This window comes from Eretmochelys imbricata, chromosome 11 (genome assembly GCF_965152235.1).
Source record: "Eretmochelys imbricata isolate rEreImb1 chromosome 11, rEreImb1.hap1, whole genome shotgun sequence".
NCBI classification, from domain to species: domain Eukaryota; kingdom Metazoa; phylum Chordata; order Testudines; family Cheloniidae; genus Eretmochelys; species Eretmochelys imbricata.
Window position 1 is genome coordinate 62673699 of NC_135582.1, and position 21061 is coordinate 62694759.

The 21061-nt window shown below is 42.4% G+C and overlaps 2 protein-coding genes and 2 non-coding genes across 5 annotated transcripts in view; 3 read left to right on the plus strand and 1 right to left on the minus strand.

The window, feature by feature from the left end:
- Nucleotides 1-10911, minus strand: part of NDUFS1 (NADH:ubiquinone oxidoreductase core subunit S1) — a 30378-nt gene extending 19467 nt beyond the window's left edge. The window contains exons 1-3 of one of the 2 annotated variants that reach the window (XM_077829649.1): nucleotides 10822-10911; nucleotides 4543-4610; nucleotides 1824-1915 (exon numbers count right to left, since the gene is read on the minus strand). In XM_077829649.1, coding sequence (XP_077685775.1) covers nucleotides 1824-1915; nucleotides 4543-4606 — 156 coding nt within the window. In that variant the 5' untranslated portion in view covers nucleotides 4607-4610; nucleotides 10822-10911. Of the gene's footprint in view, nucleotides 1-1823; nucleotides 1916-4542; nucleotides 4611-10737 lie in introns of both variants that reach the window. The other variant, XM_077829648.1, reaches the window with a different exon arrangement.
- A 427-nt stretch (nucleotides 10912-11338) lies between these two features.
- EEF1B2 (eukaryotic translation elongation factor 1 beta 2) lies at nucleotides 11339-18831 on the plus strand. The gene is made up of 6 exons (XM_077829650.1): nucleotides 11339-11495; nucleotides 12248-12370; nucleotides 15591-15714; nucleotides 16708-16774; nucleotides 17740-17865; nucleotides 18639-18831. The coding sequence occupies exons 1-6, from the start codon at nucleotides 11416-11418 to the stop codon at nucleotides 18791-18793; spliced, it is 675 nt and encodes a 224-aa protein (XP_077685776.1). The 5' UTR covers nucleotides 11339-11415; the 3' UTR covers nucleotides 18794-18831.
- Nucleotides 16556-16636, plus strand: LOC144272518 (small nucleolar RNA SNORD51). The gene has a single exon (XR_013347581.1). It is a non-coding gene; the product is annotated as a small nucleolar RNA SNORD51 (small nucleolar RNA).
- On the plus strand, nucleotides 17179-17312 carry LOC144272520 (small nucleolar RNA SNORA41). Its single transcript, XR_013347582.1, has one exon. It is a non-coding gene; the product is annotated as a small nucleolar RNA SNORA41 (small nucleolar RNA).
- Nucleotides 18832-21061: the final 2230 nt, after the last annotated feature.

The window sequence follows — 21061 nt, forward strand, 5'->3', positions numbered from 1 at the left end:
AGCCTACTTATTCCTTTCTTGGTGACACCAACAGCCTTTCCAGTCCAGAGTCTCCCGAAATCCATCCTCCCCAAGTTCTTAACAACTAGACACTTAGACAGTTCCCCTTTGGTTCATCATCCCAGAACCAGCTCCCACTATTATACCAGCTCACTTTGGGATACACACTCATAAAGTTTGTACCAGAGACTTGCTAGGATTAAAAATAAACAAAGTTTATTTAATCGAAAAACGACATATTCAAAGATGAAATAGTAAAGGAAAGCAAACATACAAGTTACACAGAAAAACAAACAAACAAACAAAGATGCAGCCTCAGGTTTTACATTTCTATATTGTATTAGAAAAAGGATTTTATCTAAGTTACCTATTGCCTTTGAATAGTTTCCCCAGCATAACCCCAAGCCCAGTTGTATGCAAATTGTTCCAGTCACGCCCCCCCTTACCATTAACAGAATCTATCTGTGCCACCCTCCCACCCCATTACTGCACAGCCAAGGCTTCCTCAGCAGTGAAGCTTGGGCTGAAGGCGGAGCTGGGGAAGGGGGAAAAGCTGGGGCTAGAGGCAGAGCTGGGCCTGGGGGCATGATGCTCCCTCTCCTCCTCCTCCCCCATGAAAAATCCTGTATTTAACTGGATCCTGGATTTACACTAAATAAATAACACTGCCACTAGATGCTGCAGAGGTATTCAAAATGAAGATAGATGTCACTTTATTATAATTATTATTAAATTATTAATTCATTAATATGAACTTTTGGTTCACTATCAACTTCTACAAAAAAAGAGTCTCATGTCAGTAGAGCAGAGAGGTAAAGCTGATTAAGCAACAATGGAGCCTAAGAGAAATACTGCATTGGGCTACTAGCTGGGAATTGTAAAGCCACAACCATCTGAATGCAACTTGAATCCAAGACACAATTCTGCCCTCTGAAATGAACCCTGGCTGCATACTTTATGTGCCATTTCTCCGTATCTGGTCCCTTCTCATTGCTCCTAAAAAGTTAGTTTAGAAAAAATTAGTGGCCCAGTTGCAATGCTAAGCATAGCTTTGAAAAGTTTGAATCCTATTTTGACTTCAGACTCTTTTTCCCCCTCAGGCCAGGAAGAGTGAAACTACAGCAAAGGCATACATGGAGTTCTGAGCTACAAGAACTGGGGCAGGAAGGGAAGCTATATCTTGCATATCATTTAATTAAGTATAGCACAGAGTAGAGGGCTCTCAAAGAGTCCAGCTCAGTCCACTATAAGAAGAGCAGTAGCCATATAAAGCGTGGAAAGACAGTGGGTGTGACCCATATAGTTCTGACAAGGACACAAGAGAGCCACCGTAACTGTTCTACCTGCACCATCTAGAACAGCGGTGTCCAATAGAAATTTGATGCTAGCCACACTTGTGGTTTTGAATTTTTCTTATTAGCCACATTCTAAAAAAGCCACATTATAAAAAAAGCTACAATTCAATAGCCTATTAGCCACGTGTGGCTAGTGACGAACGTATTGGACACCGCTGATCTAGAATTTAGTTAAAGCTTGTCTGAATCCATTTACAGCACTATAGCAGTTATCAATTTGAATTCCTCCTGACACACTTTTCTTTCAGCTAATCAGGTCAGATTTTGCTTTCTCAAATGTAAAGCTTCTACAAGGGATCATCCCATATTAAGTTCTCTGGTGGGCAGCAAAACCACCTACACAGAACTGCCATGAGACACGCAAAGTGTTCAGTTACATGAAGTGTAACACAATGACAATATACTGTTACAAATTGGGGGAGTAGGGGGGCAGCAGGTAGTCAGATGCTGGTCTAGAATTTTTTCTACCTGAAGCACTGTAGTTCCTGGTTTTACCAAGACAGGCTGCCCATCAACGAACACCTCTATCAGGTTGCTGGCTGCTGTAGTGGTTGTACGCACTAAAAGATACAAGAAAAAAAAAAAACCTGAGAATTTAAGTTACTGCTAAATGGGATACGCAGTATTCTTAGTATCTTTATTCTAATTGGTTGACCAGAAAGGTTAACACCCAAACCTGTGCTCCAAAAGTATTTTATTAGTCAGTTGTCCACATACTGGAGGCTACTTTAATTAAGAAGTTGGCATGTAGATATCCTGGTGATGGGCACCATAAAAATCCATAGACAGGATTACTGCAGGCAAATTTCTTACATGATACTTACTAATGTTTTGACAGTTATGCCACCTATTATACCAGCTATTTCAAGAATAAAGCAAACAAAAAAAATATAACCCTGATTTCCATTAGCTTATCTAAAATTCTTATTCCTCATTGCATCTCATCTAGCACAGTTGGCATTGCTATGTCTTCAACCATTATGAACTAGGATGCGATCAAAAGCTTATATTATTTCTTCAATTCTTCATTATTTCTTCAGCATGCCTATCAAAACTCTAGGCATATGATCATTATGTAAAAATACAATATTGCAATAATGAATGTAAGTTAACAATTTCAAAAACACCACCAAACAACAACAAAGTGGATATTGCTGAGGGCTGGTATCACTTGTGAAGCTCAGTGAGACATTAGTTCTAACATGAGAGAGGAAAAATACAGAGAATAGCTGATGGTCAATTTTTAAAAGCAAATTCATGATAATTCATGTGTTTTCTTCTGCACTATCTTTCACACAAATTCACTGATAATTGCAGATTTAAGGTATAACATAGCTTTATCCCCCCCAAAATGGCTTTTTAAATGCATGCCACATAAAATATTAAAGTGTGCTCTCTTTTTGCTTTGACAATTGCAATGTTTTTCATATGGTAAATTACGGGGATTTTAAAAAAAATACATCGAAGTGGCTAATATAACACACCTGTAAACATTCAGCCATTCAGACTGCTTAAGTGGTTTAGAGTTTCTATATCTCTCCTGGAAAGTCAATCTCTAGATACTTCAGTGCATTGTTAGTGGTGTGGGGGAATGAGGGAAATTTTAAAGGACATTAGTACCAATCACAGTCAAGACATTCTTCTTTCACATGATTCAGTGTAGCTTTAAATGGGAGGGAGCCGCAGACAGGGCGTTCTCCATGAAGGCCCCTTGGCTATGGAATTCACTTCCTATTGGGCTCTTACAAAGCCAGACTTGTTGTTACCTTCCAGCCATACCAAAAGTCCATTTTTTCTCCTCAATGCATTTGGAAAGCATGCAGGTTGAGGGGTACAAGGATTTTATTGTTATGTTTGTTGGCAAGTTAATGTTAATAATAAAGGGTAGTGTAGTATGAGCAACTTATTGAGGGATGTTTCACATTATTTAACATTGTTAACTTCAAGAAAAGGTGTACTTGTGGCACCTTAGAGACTAACCAATTTATTTGAGCATGAGCTTTCGTGAGCTACAGCTCACTTCATCGGATGCATACCGTGGAAACTGCAGCAGACTTTATATATACACAGAGAATATGAAACAATACCTCCTCCCACCCCACTGTCCTGCTGGTAATAGCTTATCTAAAGTGATCATCAGGTTAGGCCATTTCCAGCACAAATCCAGGTTTTCTCACCCTCCACCCCCCAACACAAATTCACTCTCCTGCTGGTGATAGCCCATCCAAAGTGACAACTCTTTACACAATGTGCATGATAATCAAGTTGGGCCATTTCCTGCACAAATCCAGGTTCTCTCACTCCCTCACCCCCCTCCAAAAACCCACCCCCATACACACACAAACTCACTCTCCTGCTGGTAATAGCTCATCCAAACTGACCACTCTCCAAGTTTAAGCTCATCCAAACTGACCACTCTCCAAGTTTAACTTGGATTTAAACTTGGAGAGTGGTCAGTTTGGATGAGCTATTACCAGCAGGAGAGTGAGTTTGTGTGTGTATGGGGGTGGGTTTTTGGAGGGGGGTGAGGGAGTGAGAGAACCTGGATTTGTGCAGGAAATGGCCCAACTTGATTATCATGCACATTGTGTAAAGAGTTGTCACTTTGGATGGGCTATCACCAGCAGGAGAGTGAATTTGTGTTGGAGGGTGGAGGGTGAGAAAACCTGGATTTGTGCTGGAAATGGCCTAACCTGATGATCACTTTAGATAAGCTATTACCAGCAGGACAGTGGGGTGGGAGGAGGTATTGTTTCATATTCTCTGTGTATATATAAAGTCTGCTGCAGTTTCCACGGTATGCATCCGATGAAGTGAGCTGTAGCTCACGAAAGCTCATGCTCAAATAAATTGGTTAGTCTCTAAGGTGCCACAAGTACTCCTTTTCTTTTTGCGAATACAGACTAACACGGCTGTTACTCTGAAACCAATTGTTAACTTCAGGATATGTAAAAGCTTCCAAAGCCTAAGATGGGTGCTTAGTTATTGGTATTTATAAAAACAACTATAATAGCTAGTACAATCCAAACAACACCAGCAACAAGAGCACTATATAAAACCCAGACAATGGTAAGAAATTTGTATAATAACCTCAATATACAATGCCTTCTTTACGTGCATTGTATCACTCTGTATAAGCAGGGAAAGGATTCTCATGCACTTGTGTATAAAATGCAGGCAGACTCACCACATCCTTTGGTGGACTGAGTGACACCAGCTAAGGCCCTGTGGACAGCAGGTAGTCGCAGCATGATGCTGAAAATTAATACAAGAGAAGTTAGTTGGTTAAATTTTAGCAATTAAGATCTATCCTGATATTTCTATGAAGGTGGATAAAAATACATAATTTAAATTAAATACAGGCTTATTTTTTAAAAACAAATCTATTTAAAATTAAATATGAAGTTAACATCTATGTTAGGCCTAAATTATATATTATATTATGTTGAAATAATTTAAATTAAATACAAAAAATATTAAGCAGTATCTTTGTGCCAAGTTTTAAAGACAGTCAACAACTGAACAGGTGGAAGTTAATGACTAAGCATCAGGAACCAGAGTTTGTTGAAGTGCTACCCCAGCTTTTGACAACAGTGCCACCTTCTGCAGGCACAGAAAGCACACATTTTTCATTTCAGTTTGTTCAACTAGCTCAGTTTAATGACTAGTACACTCAAAGTTAAGAAAGCACTTGGAGGTTGTAAGAGCAGGCAAGCTTGTTTTCCTTTTCCAATCTATGACTAAATACTAGATGTGAGAATGAGATCTACTAGTTCTAAAATCTTGAAGGATATGGTGACCAGAAACAATCAGTTCAATTCACTAGCTACAGATAATACTTCCTTTGTTTAGTGAAGTTAGTATTAAATGCAAAACATGTTTTGATAAACTTTTTCTCTTAAACAATATTAAAATGTTTTTGTGCCCTGATTTTGAATTTCCATCCAAATAGAGCGTAAACACACAGAGCAAAAAACAAAAACAAAACAAAAAGAATTTAGTAAGAAGTTAAGCGATATAACTGCTTAAATATGTGTGTTTAGATATAGCGTATTCCGCTGGATATCAAAAAGAAGCAACAAATTTAGAGTAAAGGCTATATTTAGCTGAAAATCAGCATGTTTTAACAGTTACCAACCAATAAGAATCAACTTTTTTAATAAAGGAAAGCAACTAAAAAATGCAAATACAAAGCATGATTAAAATCGATGGATTTAAATCAAAATCTGCTTACTGATTTAAATCATGATTAAAAAGGGTGATTTAAATCAGCTTTAATTTAAATCAATCTGCCATGATTTCTCCAGATCTTAAATTTTTAATTTGTATGCGAGACTGTTCCATACAAATTACAAAAACTTTTGTATTATATGCCCAAAGCAATGTGTAGATGACAGGACCAAGAATTCTTGAGTTCTAATCCTGGCTCTGACAATGATTACCTCCATAGCCTTGGGCAAATCACTCAAGCTCAAATTTTCAAGTGCCCATTAATTCTGAGTGCCTAACTCAACACAGCCTAAGGCTAGAGTTTCAGAGGTGCTGAGCATCCGCTTACGTCAATGAGAGTAAAATGTGAGTACTGCTCTTCTGAAAATTGTGCCCCAAAAACTGAGGCATTCAAAGTTAGTGGACATTTTTGAACATGTGAGCCCAAGAGATTTAATACAGGTCACACTGTGAATCAATAGCAAGGATGCATAAAAAGCCAATGTCTCTTGATTTTCAGTCTTGTGCCCTCACCAACTGGTCAATGCTGGCTTCATATTCCAAACTAACAGGGAAGCTATCAAAATAAGAGTGTTTCCATTAGCATGCATGTCACTTTACAGAAAAAAAGGTAGGATGACAAAATCTCTTCCATAAACCGCTCACAGACTAAAACAGATTACTTTAACAAAGGAAGAAATGACAGAAGAATAAGAAAAAAAGAAAGGAAGCGGAAAGAAAAGACTGCTCTTGGAAAAGCACTATTTGTAATTAATTGTTTCTGATGTGTTGTTGTTTTTAAACTGAATGTTTGTTTCTCCTTAGCGTCAGTCTGAATTGGGCTACCGCAGCTTCCTAAATACATATAAACATCTCATTGTATCACCCAACTACAAAATAGTTGGTCTGTAGTTTGGAGTGACTCACTACCCTCATAACAACACTATCCTCCAAAGCCAAGGAGTTTGAAAGTTGAATGAAGTCCATTCTTTTATGAAGAATGAAAGTTAAGAGAATTAGGACTTGGCTACATGGAATCACAGTCTGTGGTACCATGTAGACAAGCCCTCAGAAGCTAAGCTATGAGACAAGATTCAAGTGATCATAGAAACTTGACAAAAAGAGTGAAGAGTATTTCAGAGTTAGAATGTAACCCATTTTATTTTTCCAAGGGTACAAAACACTGTTGCAGTACTAAAATGGACATTGTCCTCATGGCAGGTTCTATATTCAACTTCCTTTTTTCCCCTCACATATTTGCAAGTCCATGGTATTCTTTGTTTTCTTGCCCCACAACAAAACACTTCAAAGTTGTTTTCTAAGCCCTGGTCTACGCTATGAGGTTAGGTCAAATTTAGCCGTGTTAGGTCGATTTTATAAGCAATGCGTCTACACAACCCACCCTGTTCCATCGACCTAAAGGGCTCTTAAAATCGACTGCTGTACTCTTCCCTGGCGAGGGGAGTAGTGCTAAAAATCAACCTTGCTGGGTCAAATTTGGGGTAGTGCGGACGCAATTCGACAGTATTGGCCTCCGGGAGCTATTCCAGAGTGCTCCAATGTGACCGCTCTGGACAGCGCTTTCAACTCTGACGCACTAGCCAGGTACACAGGAAAAGCCCCAGGAAATTTTGAATTTCATTTCCTGTTTGGTCAGCATAGCAAGCTCAGCAGCACAGGTGACCATGCAATCTCAGAATCTCAAACGAGCTCCAGCATGGACCGAACGGGAGACACTGGATCTGATAGCTGTATGGGGAAAAGAATCTGTGCAGGACGAACTCCGATAAAAAAAAGAAGAAATGCTAATATATATGCCAAAAATCGCACAGGGCATGGTGGAGAGAGGCTACAACAGGGACACACAGCAGTGCTGCATGGAAGTTAAGGAGCTGAAGCAAGCCTACCAAAAGACAAAGGAGGCAAACGGTCACTCTGGGTCAAAACACCATACATGCCGCTTCTATGATCAACTGCATGGCATTCTACGGGGGGACCCTAACACTACCCCACCACTGTCTGTGGACACCTGCAAGGGGGGAGTCTCACGCGACAGGGAGGAGGATTTTGTGGATGAGGAAGAGGAAGAGGAGGAGAACGCGCAGAAGGCAAGCGGAGAATCCGTTCTCCCCAGCAGCCAGGACCTTTTCATCACCCTGCAGCCAATACCCTCCCAGGGCGGGTTCCCGGACCCCGAAGCCAGAGAAGGCACCTCTGGTGAGTGCACATTTATAACTACACTACAGGGTTTAAAAGCAATTGAGTTTAATGTTTGATTTGCTCTGAAGAATTGTGATGCATTCGCAGCCAGTACAGCTACTGGAAAAGTCTGTTAAAGTGTCTGGGGATGGAGCGGGAATCCTCCAGGGACATCTCCATGAAGCTCTCCTGGAGGTATTCTGAAAGCCTTTGCAGAAGGTTTCTGGGGACGGCTGCCTTATTTCGTTCTCCACAAGGTAGGACACTTTACCACGCCAAGCCAGTAGCAAGTAGTCTGGAATCATAGCAGCACAAAGCATGGCAGCGAATGGTCCTGGGTCATTCAAGCAATGTTCGGATTTGCCTCAACCTCTCACCCCGCCATAAACGTCTCCCCCCTTACTCTCACAGATATTATGGAGCACACAGCAAGCAGCAATAACAATGGGAATGTTGGTTGCGCCGAGGTCTAACCTGTCAGCAAACAGTGCCAGCGAGCTTTTAAACATCCAAAGGCACATTCTACCACCATTCTGCACTTGCTCAGCCTATAGTTGAACCACTCCTTACTACTGTCCAGGCTGCCTGTGTATGGCTTCATGAGCCATGGGAGCAAGGGGTAGCAAATGGGTCCCCAAGGGTAACTATTGGCATTTCAATATCCCCAACAGTAATTATCTGGTCTAGAAAGTAAGTCCCTTCTTGCAGCTGCTCGAACAGCCTGGAGTTCCTAAAGATGCGAGCGTCATGCACCTTTCCCGGCCATCCCATGTTGATGTCGGTGAAATGGCCCATGATCCACCCACGCTTGCCACACCATTGAGAAGTATCCCTTTCGGTTTATGGACTTTTTGGCAAGGTGGTATGGTGCCAAGTTAGGGATATGCATTCTGTCTATAGCCTCATCGCAGTTAGGGAACCCCATCGCCGCAAAACCATCCACTTTGTCCTCCATGTTGCCCAGAGTCACTACCCTTCTTAATGGAAGTCTGTTGATTGCCCTGCAAACTTGGATCACAACAGATCCCACAGTAGATTTACCCCCTCCAAATTGATTCTCCATGGACCAGTAGCAGTCTGCATTGCAAGCTTCCACAGAGCAATCGCTATTTGCTTCTTCACTGTCAGAGCAGCTGCCACTGATCATCATCCCATAGCTGCATAACGATGCGGTCCCACCAGTCAGTGCTTGTTTCCCTGGTCCAAAAGAGGCACTCAGCCGTGTCAAAGTGATGTGTGATTGTCGCCAGCAACTGTGAATTGCTCCGCTCTATGGCTTCCAGCAGGGCTGCTTGCATGGCATCACATTGTTCTGTGCGGCAGCTCCTGTATCAGCTGTGTAAATACCGCAGGATAAGGCGCGAGGTGTTTGTAATGCTCACAACAACAATGTACAGCTGAGTAGGGTCCATGCTTACCATGATATGGCATCTGCACGGATAACCCAGGTTTATGAAAAAGGTGCGAAAAAGGCTTGGTTTGTTTGCCGTTGATTTCAGGCAGGGAGGAAGGGAGGTAAGTGCATCATGGGAGGCTAACGCCTTATTTCCATAACCACCCGTGCAAATGTTTTGTGCCCATAAGGCATTGCAAACCCAACACAAAATTTCACTCTGCTACATGCGCTGTGGGATAGCTACCAACAGCGCATTGATGCGAGCCCTGCTAGTGAGGATGCACTCCATCAACACAATGAGCAAAGTGGGGACACGGAAGATCGACTTGCTTAAATCGGAGGCTCAACATCAATTTACATAAAATTGACTTAACTTTGTAGGCCTGAGAATCTTTCATCCCTAATCCCCATATTCTTGTGCCACGAGGTTAAAGGAACACTATTAACTATAATCCTAAAATAACGTTCTTAATATTTCTCCTTGTGCTATTAACCATAACTACTGATTGTTAAAGCTTTGTTTAATAAATTGTAATTGTAAAACAAGATTTACTTTTCTTCATGTATGCTGTTTACTTTTGGCTTTTCACTCAGTTTGGTCATTGAGAACTCTTCCTTAAAATTAAATCAATTCTTTGTAATAAGACCTCAAAAAAAAAAGCATCTCTTGATCTTTCACAGTTGTAACCCTCGCCTTACCATACAAAACCTCCACCTCTGCTTTTGTTTACTGACAAGCCTTGCTGAGTTATGTCCAGTATACACCCTGATCCTGCAAAAGCTCATCTATGTAACCTCAACAAGACTATTCATAAGTGTAGAGTTAAGAATGGGTGTGAATCTTTGCAGGATTGCAGCTTTAGACTGTAAGCTACCTGAGGCAGAACCCTGTCATTTGTGGGTTTTTAAAAGGGACACACACACTGTTACTGTCCAAAACTCTTGTCCTGTCAGTGCCACTTTCCCGGCCTTATGCCCTACTACATACAACAGCGCACAACACCCCAGTAAGGGCCCTGGGTGCGGCTGGGGGATAAACAATGACAACGAGGGACCTGGATCAGGCCTGGGAATGCACAAGTTCTAGGGGTCAGGAGGAGACCCGGGCTCTGCTCCCAGCCGGCCAGGGCCCCGCTGGAGACCCTGGCCTCATGTGTCACTCGAGCACCTCTCTGGGACCCCCTGTACTGTAACCCCCCGCAGGCTCTCAGAGCGGCCCCGGGGGGGGGGTGTCCCACCGGCGCTGCCCCCCAATCTCTCCGGGCGCCCCCTGGGACCTGGGGCCCCCCAGGCAGCAGGCGGGGAAGAGTCTAGGGCTGGCTTATTTAACGCCACGAACCCCAGTGCAAGGCCTAACGGGCCGGGTCACCTGCTCGGCGCCAGCACAGACAAGGGCAGACCCCCAAGCCGCAGCCGCCACCGGGACCGAGGGAGCCGGAGCCCGTCAAGGGCACCCACGGGACAGGGGGGAATCATCCCCCGCCGCAGCCCCAGCCCCGAGCAGGGAACTTCGAACCCCGCGTCAGCACGGGGCCTGGCCCCGGGACAGGAACACTCCTAACAAGCCTCCCGCGTTACCTCCTTGTACTGCGGGGACCAGCAGCAGCACCCGCTGCACCGCTTGGCTCTTCTGAACCAGAAAACGCTCCGCAGCTCTCTCACCTAGCTACTATGGCGGCCGCCTCGGCAACTTCCGTCACTCCCTGGCCGCACCTTCGGCAATTTCCGTCACTAGCGGCCTCGGCAACTTCCGTCGCCCCCCGGCGGCACCTTCGGCAATTTCCGTCACTAGCGGCTTCGGCAACTTCCGTCGCCCCCCGGCGGCACCTTCGGCAATTTCCGTCACTAGCGGCTTCGGCAACTTCCGTCGCCCCCCGGCGGCACCTTCGGCAATTTCCGTCACTAGCGGCCTCGGCAACGTCCGTCACTCACGCCCTGGCGGTGGCGACTTTCGAAAATTAGCTGCGGTGGAACCTCCCAGAACATCCTCATTATTAGCCGTTCACTACATTTCCGTCCTTCTAGTTTCATTTCCAATCCGCCCGGCTCCCTGTACTAGGTGGTGTGTGTGTGTGGCGGGGGGGTTATTTCCAGGTGCTTCCCCGCGGAGGGATAATCTCACGCCAGCGACGGCGGTGTGGCGGAGGGATACAACGCACTCCATATAAATGCTGCGCGGTGGAGCGGCGCTCTCTTTCTGCGGCGGGTGCGAGTGGGGTGGTCTGTTTGTCTGTGTGCTGTACTGCCGCCATCATCATGGGCTTCGGGAACCTCAGATCCGCTGCCGGCCTCCGGCTCCTCAACGACTTCCTGGCCGACAAGAGCTACATCGAGGGGTGAGCGGCGGCGGGGGCAGCGGCTAGAGCCCCGTGCAGCGGCGCGCGACCCTCGGCGGTGGGGGGCGCAGCGAGCCCGCGCGCTCGGCGGTTGCCGGGCGAACGAACGAACGAACGGCCCCTCCCCCGCTAAACCCTGGGCACTGCTGCGACGCGGGGTGTCTCGAGCCGGCTTGCGTGTGGGGCGTTACTGGCCGCTGGCCCGCGCGGGCTGCGGGCCTGCCCCCACTCCCGAACGGCCGTTGAGCCCGTTGCCCCGTCAGGGTGGAAGCCCGAGGGTAATAACCCCAGAGCCACCTGGCCGCCGTGCCGCTCCCCCGTCCCGGCCTGCGCCGCTGGTGGTTGCGGGATGGATGGGGGAACCTCTGCAGCGTGTGTAGTGTCCTTGTGATCCGGCTGCAGGGAAAGCTGGTCTTCGCTGTGACATTAGCTCGGATATTGTCTCCAGCGCCAATCCCAGCCACAAGCAAAAGTCCTTAACGCCGGTGTGGGGGTAACTCTCGCTGGCCCGGCCCCTTGGGTGTCATGCACCAGGGCAGTGGTACTGTGGACATAGGCGTCTGAGGCCTGGGCAGTGTGGCCATTCTCATTTGAGCCCGGCTAACCTGTGAGCAGCCATGAGTGTCTTCTGCAGGGAAGGCCTAGCCAAGTGACTTGTTAAGCTGTAAGTTATTTCTCACACAACTTCTGTTATACCTGGTACATTACAAAAATCAATTCGTTTTCCTATTGGAATGTGTTCTTTTCGATAGGTATGTGCCCTCTCAGGCTGACATTGCCGTTTTTGAAGCACTGTCTACGCCGCCTCCTGCTGACTTGTTCCATGCTCTCCGCTGGTACAACCACATTAAGTCATATGAAAAGCAAAAGGCAAGGTATGCTGAACTTAATGCACCAGACACCAATTTATATTTATAGGAGAGTAGTTAAACATCATAAGCTTTGCAGTTTCCATTTGATTTTTTTGAACAAAGTCTGTTGTGTTTCGTTGGGATTGTAGCCAGCAGTTTACCTAGCTTTTTGTCTTAAAGTTTGTTTGAGCCTCTTTGCTTTTGAAAAGTGTATGCTTGATAGCTCTGAACAAGGGAGTTCTTTATTTATCCATAGAACTAGTACAGTGCAGGCAGGAGTGTAAACCTTCCACACTGTCTTGCTAATGCACCTCAGTTCTGATCTAAATGTCAAGAAGCTAATTCTGTCTTCATGCCCACTCAGTTGTTGGGATGGCTGCTTAAACTTCAACAAGGCACCATTTGTGGTGATGCTTTTATGTAGACTGTGGTTCTCAACCCACCGGCTGCTTGTGGCCTCATCAGCACACAGTTGCGGCCCACATAAAAACAGTGAGAGCTGCAGATGCATCCCACAGCGGTAAATAGGTTGAGAACCATTGGTGTAGCCCCTGAGCTCTAGGAGTTAGAATGACACTGACCTCATGTAGATTATCAGAATAGTAATTTAAAGTTGATACCACCTGGGCTAGATTTGAACCATACCCCAATACAAATCCCATACAATCAAGCCCCTGTAGATTTAAATTTGAAACTTGTATACGTACACAGCTTCTTTTTTTTGCCCAAAGTGTAGCTTGAGATAGGAATACTAATAAACAAAATGATCGACTATATATTGGGAGCCCTTTCATTCAAACAATCGTCCTGAAAGCTTAAACAAAATTAAATAGTGACCTGCAAAGAGGCCTGAAAATAAGGGGGAAATGTGAAAGCAAATCTATTCTTTTCTCTTTTAGTGAATTTAGTGCTCATGAAAGTTGCCGTATTGACAGCCATGGAGACTGAAGTCCTCTAGAAAAGGTACAGCATAGGTAGTGTCAGTGTACGCACCTTCACACTGCCTCACCATTGTGCCTCTACCCTGTTCTGGGGGGAGCCTCCTGTAGACTTGAGTGGTTCAGTCTCCTGACCTTTGGCTTTTTTGATGCTACCACTGATTTATACCACTTATGGTGGTTTCTCTACTTGGAACTAGACTGAAGTTGTAAACTTACTTCACAAAGCTCATGAAAAATTCTGACATGGTAACTACATCTAACTAGTGCCAGTCTAACCAAATTCAAAGCAGAAGTGAATATAGAAGAGTGTAATCACTAAGGCTAGTATTCTGTCACTGCAGTTCATAAGAAATAGCAGTCTAATAAAAATGCAAATAGTCACAAATAGAAATAAAAGCTTAAAATAACAGACCACACTCTTATGGCTTTGGTAGCCACCATTAGAAAAAAGACAGCACAAAGTAAGTCCTAGTTAAAAGTAAACAAAATGAGGTACTCTACCTTTATGAGTTTCAGAGTAACAGCCGTGTTAGTCTGTATTCGCAAAAAGAAAAGGAGTACTTGTGGCACCTTAGAGACTAACCAATTTATTTGAGCATGAGCTTTCGTGAGCTACAGCTCACTTCATCAGATGCATACCGTGGAAACTGCAGCAGACTTTATATATACACAGAGAATATGAAACAATACCTCCTCCCACCCCACTGTCCTGCTGGTAATAGCTTATCTAAAAGCCATTTCCAGCACAAATCCAGGTTTTCTCACCCTCCACCCCCCCACACAAATTCACTCTCCTGCTGGTGATAGCCCATCCAAAGTGACAACTCTTTACACAATGTGCATGATAATGAAGTTAGGCCATTTCCTGCACAAATCCAGGTTCTCTCACTCCCTCACCCCCCTCCAAAAACCCACCCCCATACACACACAAACTCACTCTCCTGCTGCTCATCCAAACTGGCCACTCTCCAAGTTTAAATCCAAGTTAAACCAGAACATCGGGGGGGGGGGGGTAGGAAAAAACAAGAGGAAATAGGCTACCCCCCCCGATGTTCTGGTTTAACTTGGATTTAAACTTGGAGAGTGGCCAGTTTGGATGAGCTATTACCAGCAGGAGAGTGAGTTTGTGTGTGTATGGGGGTGGGTTTTTGGAGGGGGGTGAGGGAGTGAGAGAACCTGGATTTGTGCAGGAAATGGCCTAACTTCATTATCATGCACATTGTGTAAAGAGTTGTCACTTTGGATGGGCTATCACCAGCAGGAGAGTGAATTTGTGTGGGGGGGTGGAGGGTGAGAAAACCTGGATTTGTGCTGGAAATGGCTTTTAGATAAGCTATTACCAGCAGGACAGTGGGGTGGGAGGAGGTATTGTTTCATATTCTCTGTGTATATATAAAGTCTGCTGCAGTTTCCACGGTATGCATCTGATGAAGTGAGCTGTAGCTCACGAAAGCTCATGCTCAAATAAATTGGTTAGTCTCTAAGGTGCCACAAGTATTTATGAGGAGGCTGTGGAAAACTGTAGGCTGAAGTGTATATATATTTTCAAGCAGTAGATGGAGCTATTTGACATGTCTGGGATCAGAAGTACAGTACTTAGTCCCAAACAGGTTCTGTTGATTCTTCTGAAATAACATACAAACCTGCTTATGGTTATATGTTAGGTATTAGAAAAGCTAATTCTCAAACAGCTCCATAGCTTTTAGCACTCACTAAAACACCAAAATCACAGAATTAATTACTCTGTGACAAAGCTAGCTTTACTCATCACCATGCCTACTGAGCGGCTGTTAATCCTCCACCAAAAGCAAAGGTTTTCAAGGAAGCATTTGGGTGGAAAGTAGGGAACTTTACTTTGTTAAAGAGACACAGTATATTGTTAATTATAACTTGTTTCAACAACCACTAATCTTTCTCTGAGGATATATTCTGTAACATCTCTGCACATTGAAAAGAAAAGCAAAACTTATCAAAGCACCCAAGGGCAACATTCCAGACAAGTACTTCATTTTGGTTGGCTGCTGCTAAGTGGTATACTGTAGGAAATGCTGTTAGCAAGGACAAAAACAGTATGCCATTTAGCTGCCTATGCACGTGGGATTCACTATAATAATTGTCAGTTTATCATGCTGTGCTGTGAGTGCGCTTTTGGGATTGTTCTGGTGTTTCACTTTTGAAACTCTAGTGTACTTCATTGCTACCACAAGTAATTGTTACTGTAGGTTCACTGATCTTAAAAATGTTAGTATCTGAAATTAGGAGTATATTCATTTTAAACTAATATTATTTTGCCACTTCTTTAGTTTGCCAGGAGTAAAGAAGGCTTTGGGGAAATATGGTCCTGCTGATGTTGAAGACTCCACAGGTGCAACCACAGACAGCAAAGATGATGATGACATTGATCTCTTTGGATCTGATGAGGAGGAGGTACTGAGATATTTTTTCTTAAGAAATAGATTTGTGAATTTTTGGGGTTTTTTTGTTTTTAAAAGATCATAATTTGATTGAAATACTCCAGAAATTTATTATCAGAGCCCTGAAATGTATCTGACTTTGCATGATAAACAGGAAAGAACCTGTGAGGAGATAAATAGCTAATGGGGTACTGACAAACATATTACTGTAATAGGTATGAACTCTACTGGAGCAGTAGTAAAAATTAAACTGAGGAAAAGCATTTTACTCATGGAAATTTGCATAGGAAATGAGGGGAAATCTCTTGTAAGCTGTTGACCTGATCTGTAAAGGACTCTGGTCTTCAGAGTGATTTTTTTTTACATGGTTTAAACTTCTGAAGTAGAAAGCATTTTTCATATGTCCATTGGATCAACAGGAATGTCCATGGGCAAGACTAAATATAGAGTAAAATTTTCAGTAACCTAAATGACTTAGGCACTTAGAAATCTGTCTCAGATGCTCATGAAAATTTTACCCATAGTCTGCCAAGTGCTCAGTACCATTCCATTCTCATGCTAGTAATATTTTTGTTCTAAGGATGCAGAAACATTTTTAGGTGACAGAAGCAACGAAGGAATCTTACTACAAAGTTCTAGTAAACTTTTAATGGGCTTATTAAAGCAACAACTTAAGATCACATTTAAGTTAAATTGTTTTCCTATTCTGTTGGAGTATTAGAAAAAATGCTTAAATGATAAGTACAGACCCCACTCTTGTGTATTGCAAGCTATGCTCAGCCTTTGTTACATAAAGATGGTAGGAGTTCTGTGAACTTCTAGCAAGTTTGCATGAAGTGCCTATTTTTAACTGACTGGTTACATGATGAATAAAACCAAATCACCATCTTTCGGCTGATCTTGTGATGATTTGTTTTTATCTGACTAAAAGCCAGTCTACTTTTATTAATAGTGGATAAAGAATGTCTGTCTTTGCCTTGTTGTGAATCTGTTTTTTCTCTTTCAGGAAAGTGAAGAATCAAAGAGACTGAGAGAAGAGCGTCTTGCTCAGTATGAATCTAAGAAGTCCAAAAGTATGTCCGGTAGCTTTTTTTAATAGCCTGTTCTATGCACTTGAGTTGCAATATGCATGGGAGACAGGAAAATCCCTTCCTACCCTCCCAAATTATTAGCTGGAGTAAATATGATTTGCTTCGATCAAGTACATTTGAAATAGTACAGTTTCTCACTATGTTGTGATAGAGCACTTTTATCACAAGCAGGCTTTAGTCACTGCTTTGAGACTCCTGTGTCAATAATGAGATGTGACTTGAGTTTGGGATTTGCTTCTAAAGATAGAAATGCAGAGGTTAGGTTCTCCATTAATGGCTGGATATGCATCTACTTTAGACACTATCAGGATAACATAATTGTAGGAAGGAAGATTAGAAATCAACCTTTTATTTTCATATTGCAACCTAATCATTTCAGTGTAGGATTCCACAGTTACTGGTCTGGAACTGTTCTGAAATGTAGCAGTTGCAGTATTCCATCTGTGGGAAATAAACCGTTACACTGTGTCATGCTCCTTTTCAGGTCAGCTGAAAAGGACTTTCTGTGTAACAGACAAGATGACAACTTTGATACAAATTTGATGACAAATTTGATGCAGATTTCTGAGTAAACTTGGCCTGATGGCACAATGACTTCCTATAACAGAAGCTGGAAGTACATGTGTCTTTTAACATTATGCTAATTTACTGGAAATTTTGTAAAAAAAAAAAAAAAAAAAAAATTATGACAACAAATCTTGATACAAGAGATTTTCCACGTAAGACTGGAAAGAGTAAAGCCTTCTGCATTGACGGATTCATACATTAAAGCATTATTGTTCATCTGTTTTGACTGTTATTTTGCTGCTGCATTTTGTATAGGTTTGCAAACAGCTTTTATGAAATGCCTTATAGCCTGGGAAATGTCCAGGATATCTTAATTTTAATTTATTCTTGCTTCATAATGCCTTCTCTTTTCTCCCTCACCATCTTTTTGCTTTTTTTAGAACCAACTCTTATTGCCAAATCATCCATCTTACTGGATGTGAAACCCTGGGATGATGAGACGGACATGGCCAAATTGGAGGAGTGTGTCCGAAGCATTCAGGCAGATGGCTTAGTCTGGGGATCTTGTAAGTAGGAGATAAACAAGAATGTGAGAGCAAGGGGATGGTAATACAGTTGTGTGTGTGTTTAAAAAAACAAAAAAAACATGCTGCATTCAGAGAGATACTTCAAGGCATAACTTCATGGTATGTAGAAAAAATACAGATACTAATACATAGTATGTTATGGACCCATAGTAGCCTTTATATAGATCACTGGTGTCTTAAAAATAGACAACTAGATCACTGTCCAAAATGTAGATTAGTCTAGTTTGATTTGAGAACTTAATAATTTGTGGATTGCAGTGCTACTATATATTGTCTGCCTTGGTAAATGTAATAGAGCAGTAATTGCTGGAGACTTGAACTTTAATTTTAGAATAAAACTCTGGCCTTCCTTATAGAGACCTCAAAATTGTTCATGCTGAGTTGTGGGGAGGAGCTTCTCAGTGATGGAGAGGAGTGGGTATGTTTTCTGGTCAGCTTCCTGTTTTCCCCCAGTTCTGCCTCTATGTGGACTTCCTGAGGTTATCTGAAGGTCCTCTGTCAACAGCAAACAAATCTCCCTTGTGATTAAGCAAAAGTAACCTGCATTTGAGTGTGTGTATGTTTAATGGCCATGGGGTTGATTAGGTGATGTGTATATGGAGTATGCTGTTTGTTTCCAGGTGTTTTTATGCAATTCAGTATTTTGAACGGGTCTAATTGGCATTGTGTAATTAGTGCTTAAAGTGATGCTCTGCTGAATAGGGTGTTTGGTTAATTGACTCTCTTAATCACCACATATTTTTCTTTGACAGCCAAGCTGGTTCCAGTTGGCTATGGTATCAAGAAGCTTCAAATTCAGTGTGTAGTTGAAGATGATAAAGTTGGTACAGATATGTTGGAAGAGAAAATAACAGCCTTTGAAGATTATGTACAATCAATGGATGTAGCTGCTTTCAACAAGATCTAAACCCTGCTACATTTGGAATAAAAGTACTTGAAATTTTATGATCGCTCTGTTGTAGCTTATTCCAAATCACTGAATAATCTAGCTCAATTACAGTTCAAAAAGCTTTTGTTCACCTGTTGAAGTGAACTGCACAGTAAAAATGAAAACTAAATTAAACTGAGATCCTCTACCCCAGGATGGATGGTAGTGGATATCTGTACAGAAATCTGGGTTGGTTCTTGGTACTTGTAAGGAGTAAATAATACTCACAGACCATTCTAATGCAGATACCAGTGAGGAAGGGTGGTTAAGGTCAGAAAATCTGATTTCTGTGCCTAGAACTTCTCCTGAAATCTTGTGCAAGTCACTTGTGCCCTGTACCTCAGTTTCCCCATCTCTGAAATGGGAATACTACTTCTCTACTTCACAGGGGTGTTTTGGCTAAATTTGTTAATATTGTGAGCTCTTTGGGGCAGGGTCTAGGGACATACAATCCAAGATGCAGAAATGCTGTCCAGACTTGGTTTGATAATGGATACCAAATAAGTTGCAATGTGATATGACTGTGTGAAAAGCCAGTGCAGTTTTGAACTGCATATGTAAAATCATGTCATGGAGTTCGGAGGCAAAGCGGGAACACTAGGGGCAGCATATCCCTTTCAGTCTACTTAAGCATTTAATTGAAATACTGGGGGTTTGTGAACCAATTCTTGTGTATAATTAAGGGTTAATAGGGACTCCAGTTACTTTACCTCATTTTGTTTTATTTATAATCTAATCTGTTTGGACAGGAACTACCTGCTTTAATTGAAGTCAAAGCCCACGCCCCTAAGTAGCACAGTGCATTTGCTTTCAGAAGGGAAAAATGTGATATCCCATGAGTACTACACTGAAAAAGCCAAGGATGGTTAAGCTGCACTCATGAGAATTATAACGTCAATCAAGAATTTATACTGCATACTTCTGTTTTCTATATAACACTTGTAGAAGCAGATACACCTTTAGCGGAGTTCAGCTTGCTTGTATCAGGGCTGAACTTGGCCATTATAGATGTGAGGTCCTGGGGTGCGGTTTTTTTGTTTTCCCCAGAATTTATTCTAATTGCTTTCTCAGCCAGGACTATGTAAATCTGCACATTGTCTGTTTAGGGTTTTCTTCATAAGCCTTCAATTAATGAAATTTCTAGTCCCTTTTGTTGTGCTAGGTAATGCAAAGCACTGAGTTGCCTGGAGGCTGAAACAGTGGCACTATAGTGTAATGTCATTCATTGCAACTGGGATAGGTTTAATGTGGAAACCTGACATTTTACTTTAAAATCTTAACCACTTCACTTCTACTAGTTCTGTTGGAAACACTGTGCTTACCTGGGGTGGCAGGACTTGTTGCTCTGTTTTTTCAAAAGGCTGTTGTACAGGAAAAAGGTTGCAAATGCTTTGATATATTTTGTTATCCTCCACAAAGGATGCCCTATGTCCCAACAAATGATTAAATAAAACCATATCACAAGCCTTTCCTCCTTTTCTCCCCTCCCCCAACAAAATCTTTTAATTCCAGTAAGGAAGAATTAGTATAAAAACATGTAATGCTGACTCTTCCCTTGTGTTTTCTTAATGTTCCACCTAGTAGTTCCTGTCATAACTCATTTTTTTAAAGATCCTCACAGGTGCTGTGAAAAATGAGGGAGACTGGGCAAAAATATGATGCTTGGCAGGAGCACTGTTACAAGGTCTACTGTCCCTAGTCATCTATCTGCAATAATCTTGCTTTTATTATCAAAAACACTTCAGCTGCTCAAAAACTTTTACTTAGACCTTTAAACAGTTTTCTTGAAAGTATAGATCCATCCAGTTGGGTGACTTGCAGATTGTAACACTTCGGGAGATATTAATTACACCAGCCAGCTACCTGCAGTGTCAATCTGCACTGTTGGTGGATTGGTGCTGTTTTAATACTCACCCTGCTACTGCAGAAGTACTGAAGATTTTTATGAAATCTCTGAAAATATGGCTGAATTGAGACTTGTGTAAAAGAATGGGTTCTGGGCTTGTTTCTCAGTTGGTATTGGACAGGAGTAAACACGGCCTGTTGAAGCATTAAGGAATAATTGGGAAAGTAATATTCTACAATCCTGCCATAACATATATAGAGCTGGGGAAAGCCAGTTGACCACAGCTTGATTGGTTTTCTGAACTTTTTGAAGTGGTATATTTCTTAGTCACGAATTCCAAAGATGAAGGAAGCTACTTCTCAAAGTAAGTCAATAGCCAATCTTTAATAAATTCCTGGGGC

Coding starts and splice junctions, on each gene's coding strand:
- EEF1B2 (XM_077829650.1), top strand. CDS start 11,416: ATGGGCTTCGGGAACCTCAGATCCGCTGCCGGCCTCCGGCTCCTCAAC. Junction 12,371..15,590: donor TATGAAAAGCAAAAGGCAAG/GTATGCTGAACT, acceptor CCACTTCTTTAG/TTTGCCAGGAGTAAAGAAGG. Junction 16,775..17,739: donor TGAATCTAAGAAGTCCAAAA/GTATGTCCGGTA, acceptor TGCTTTTTTTAG/AACCAACTCTTATTGCCAAA.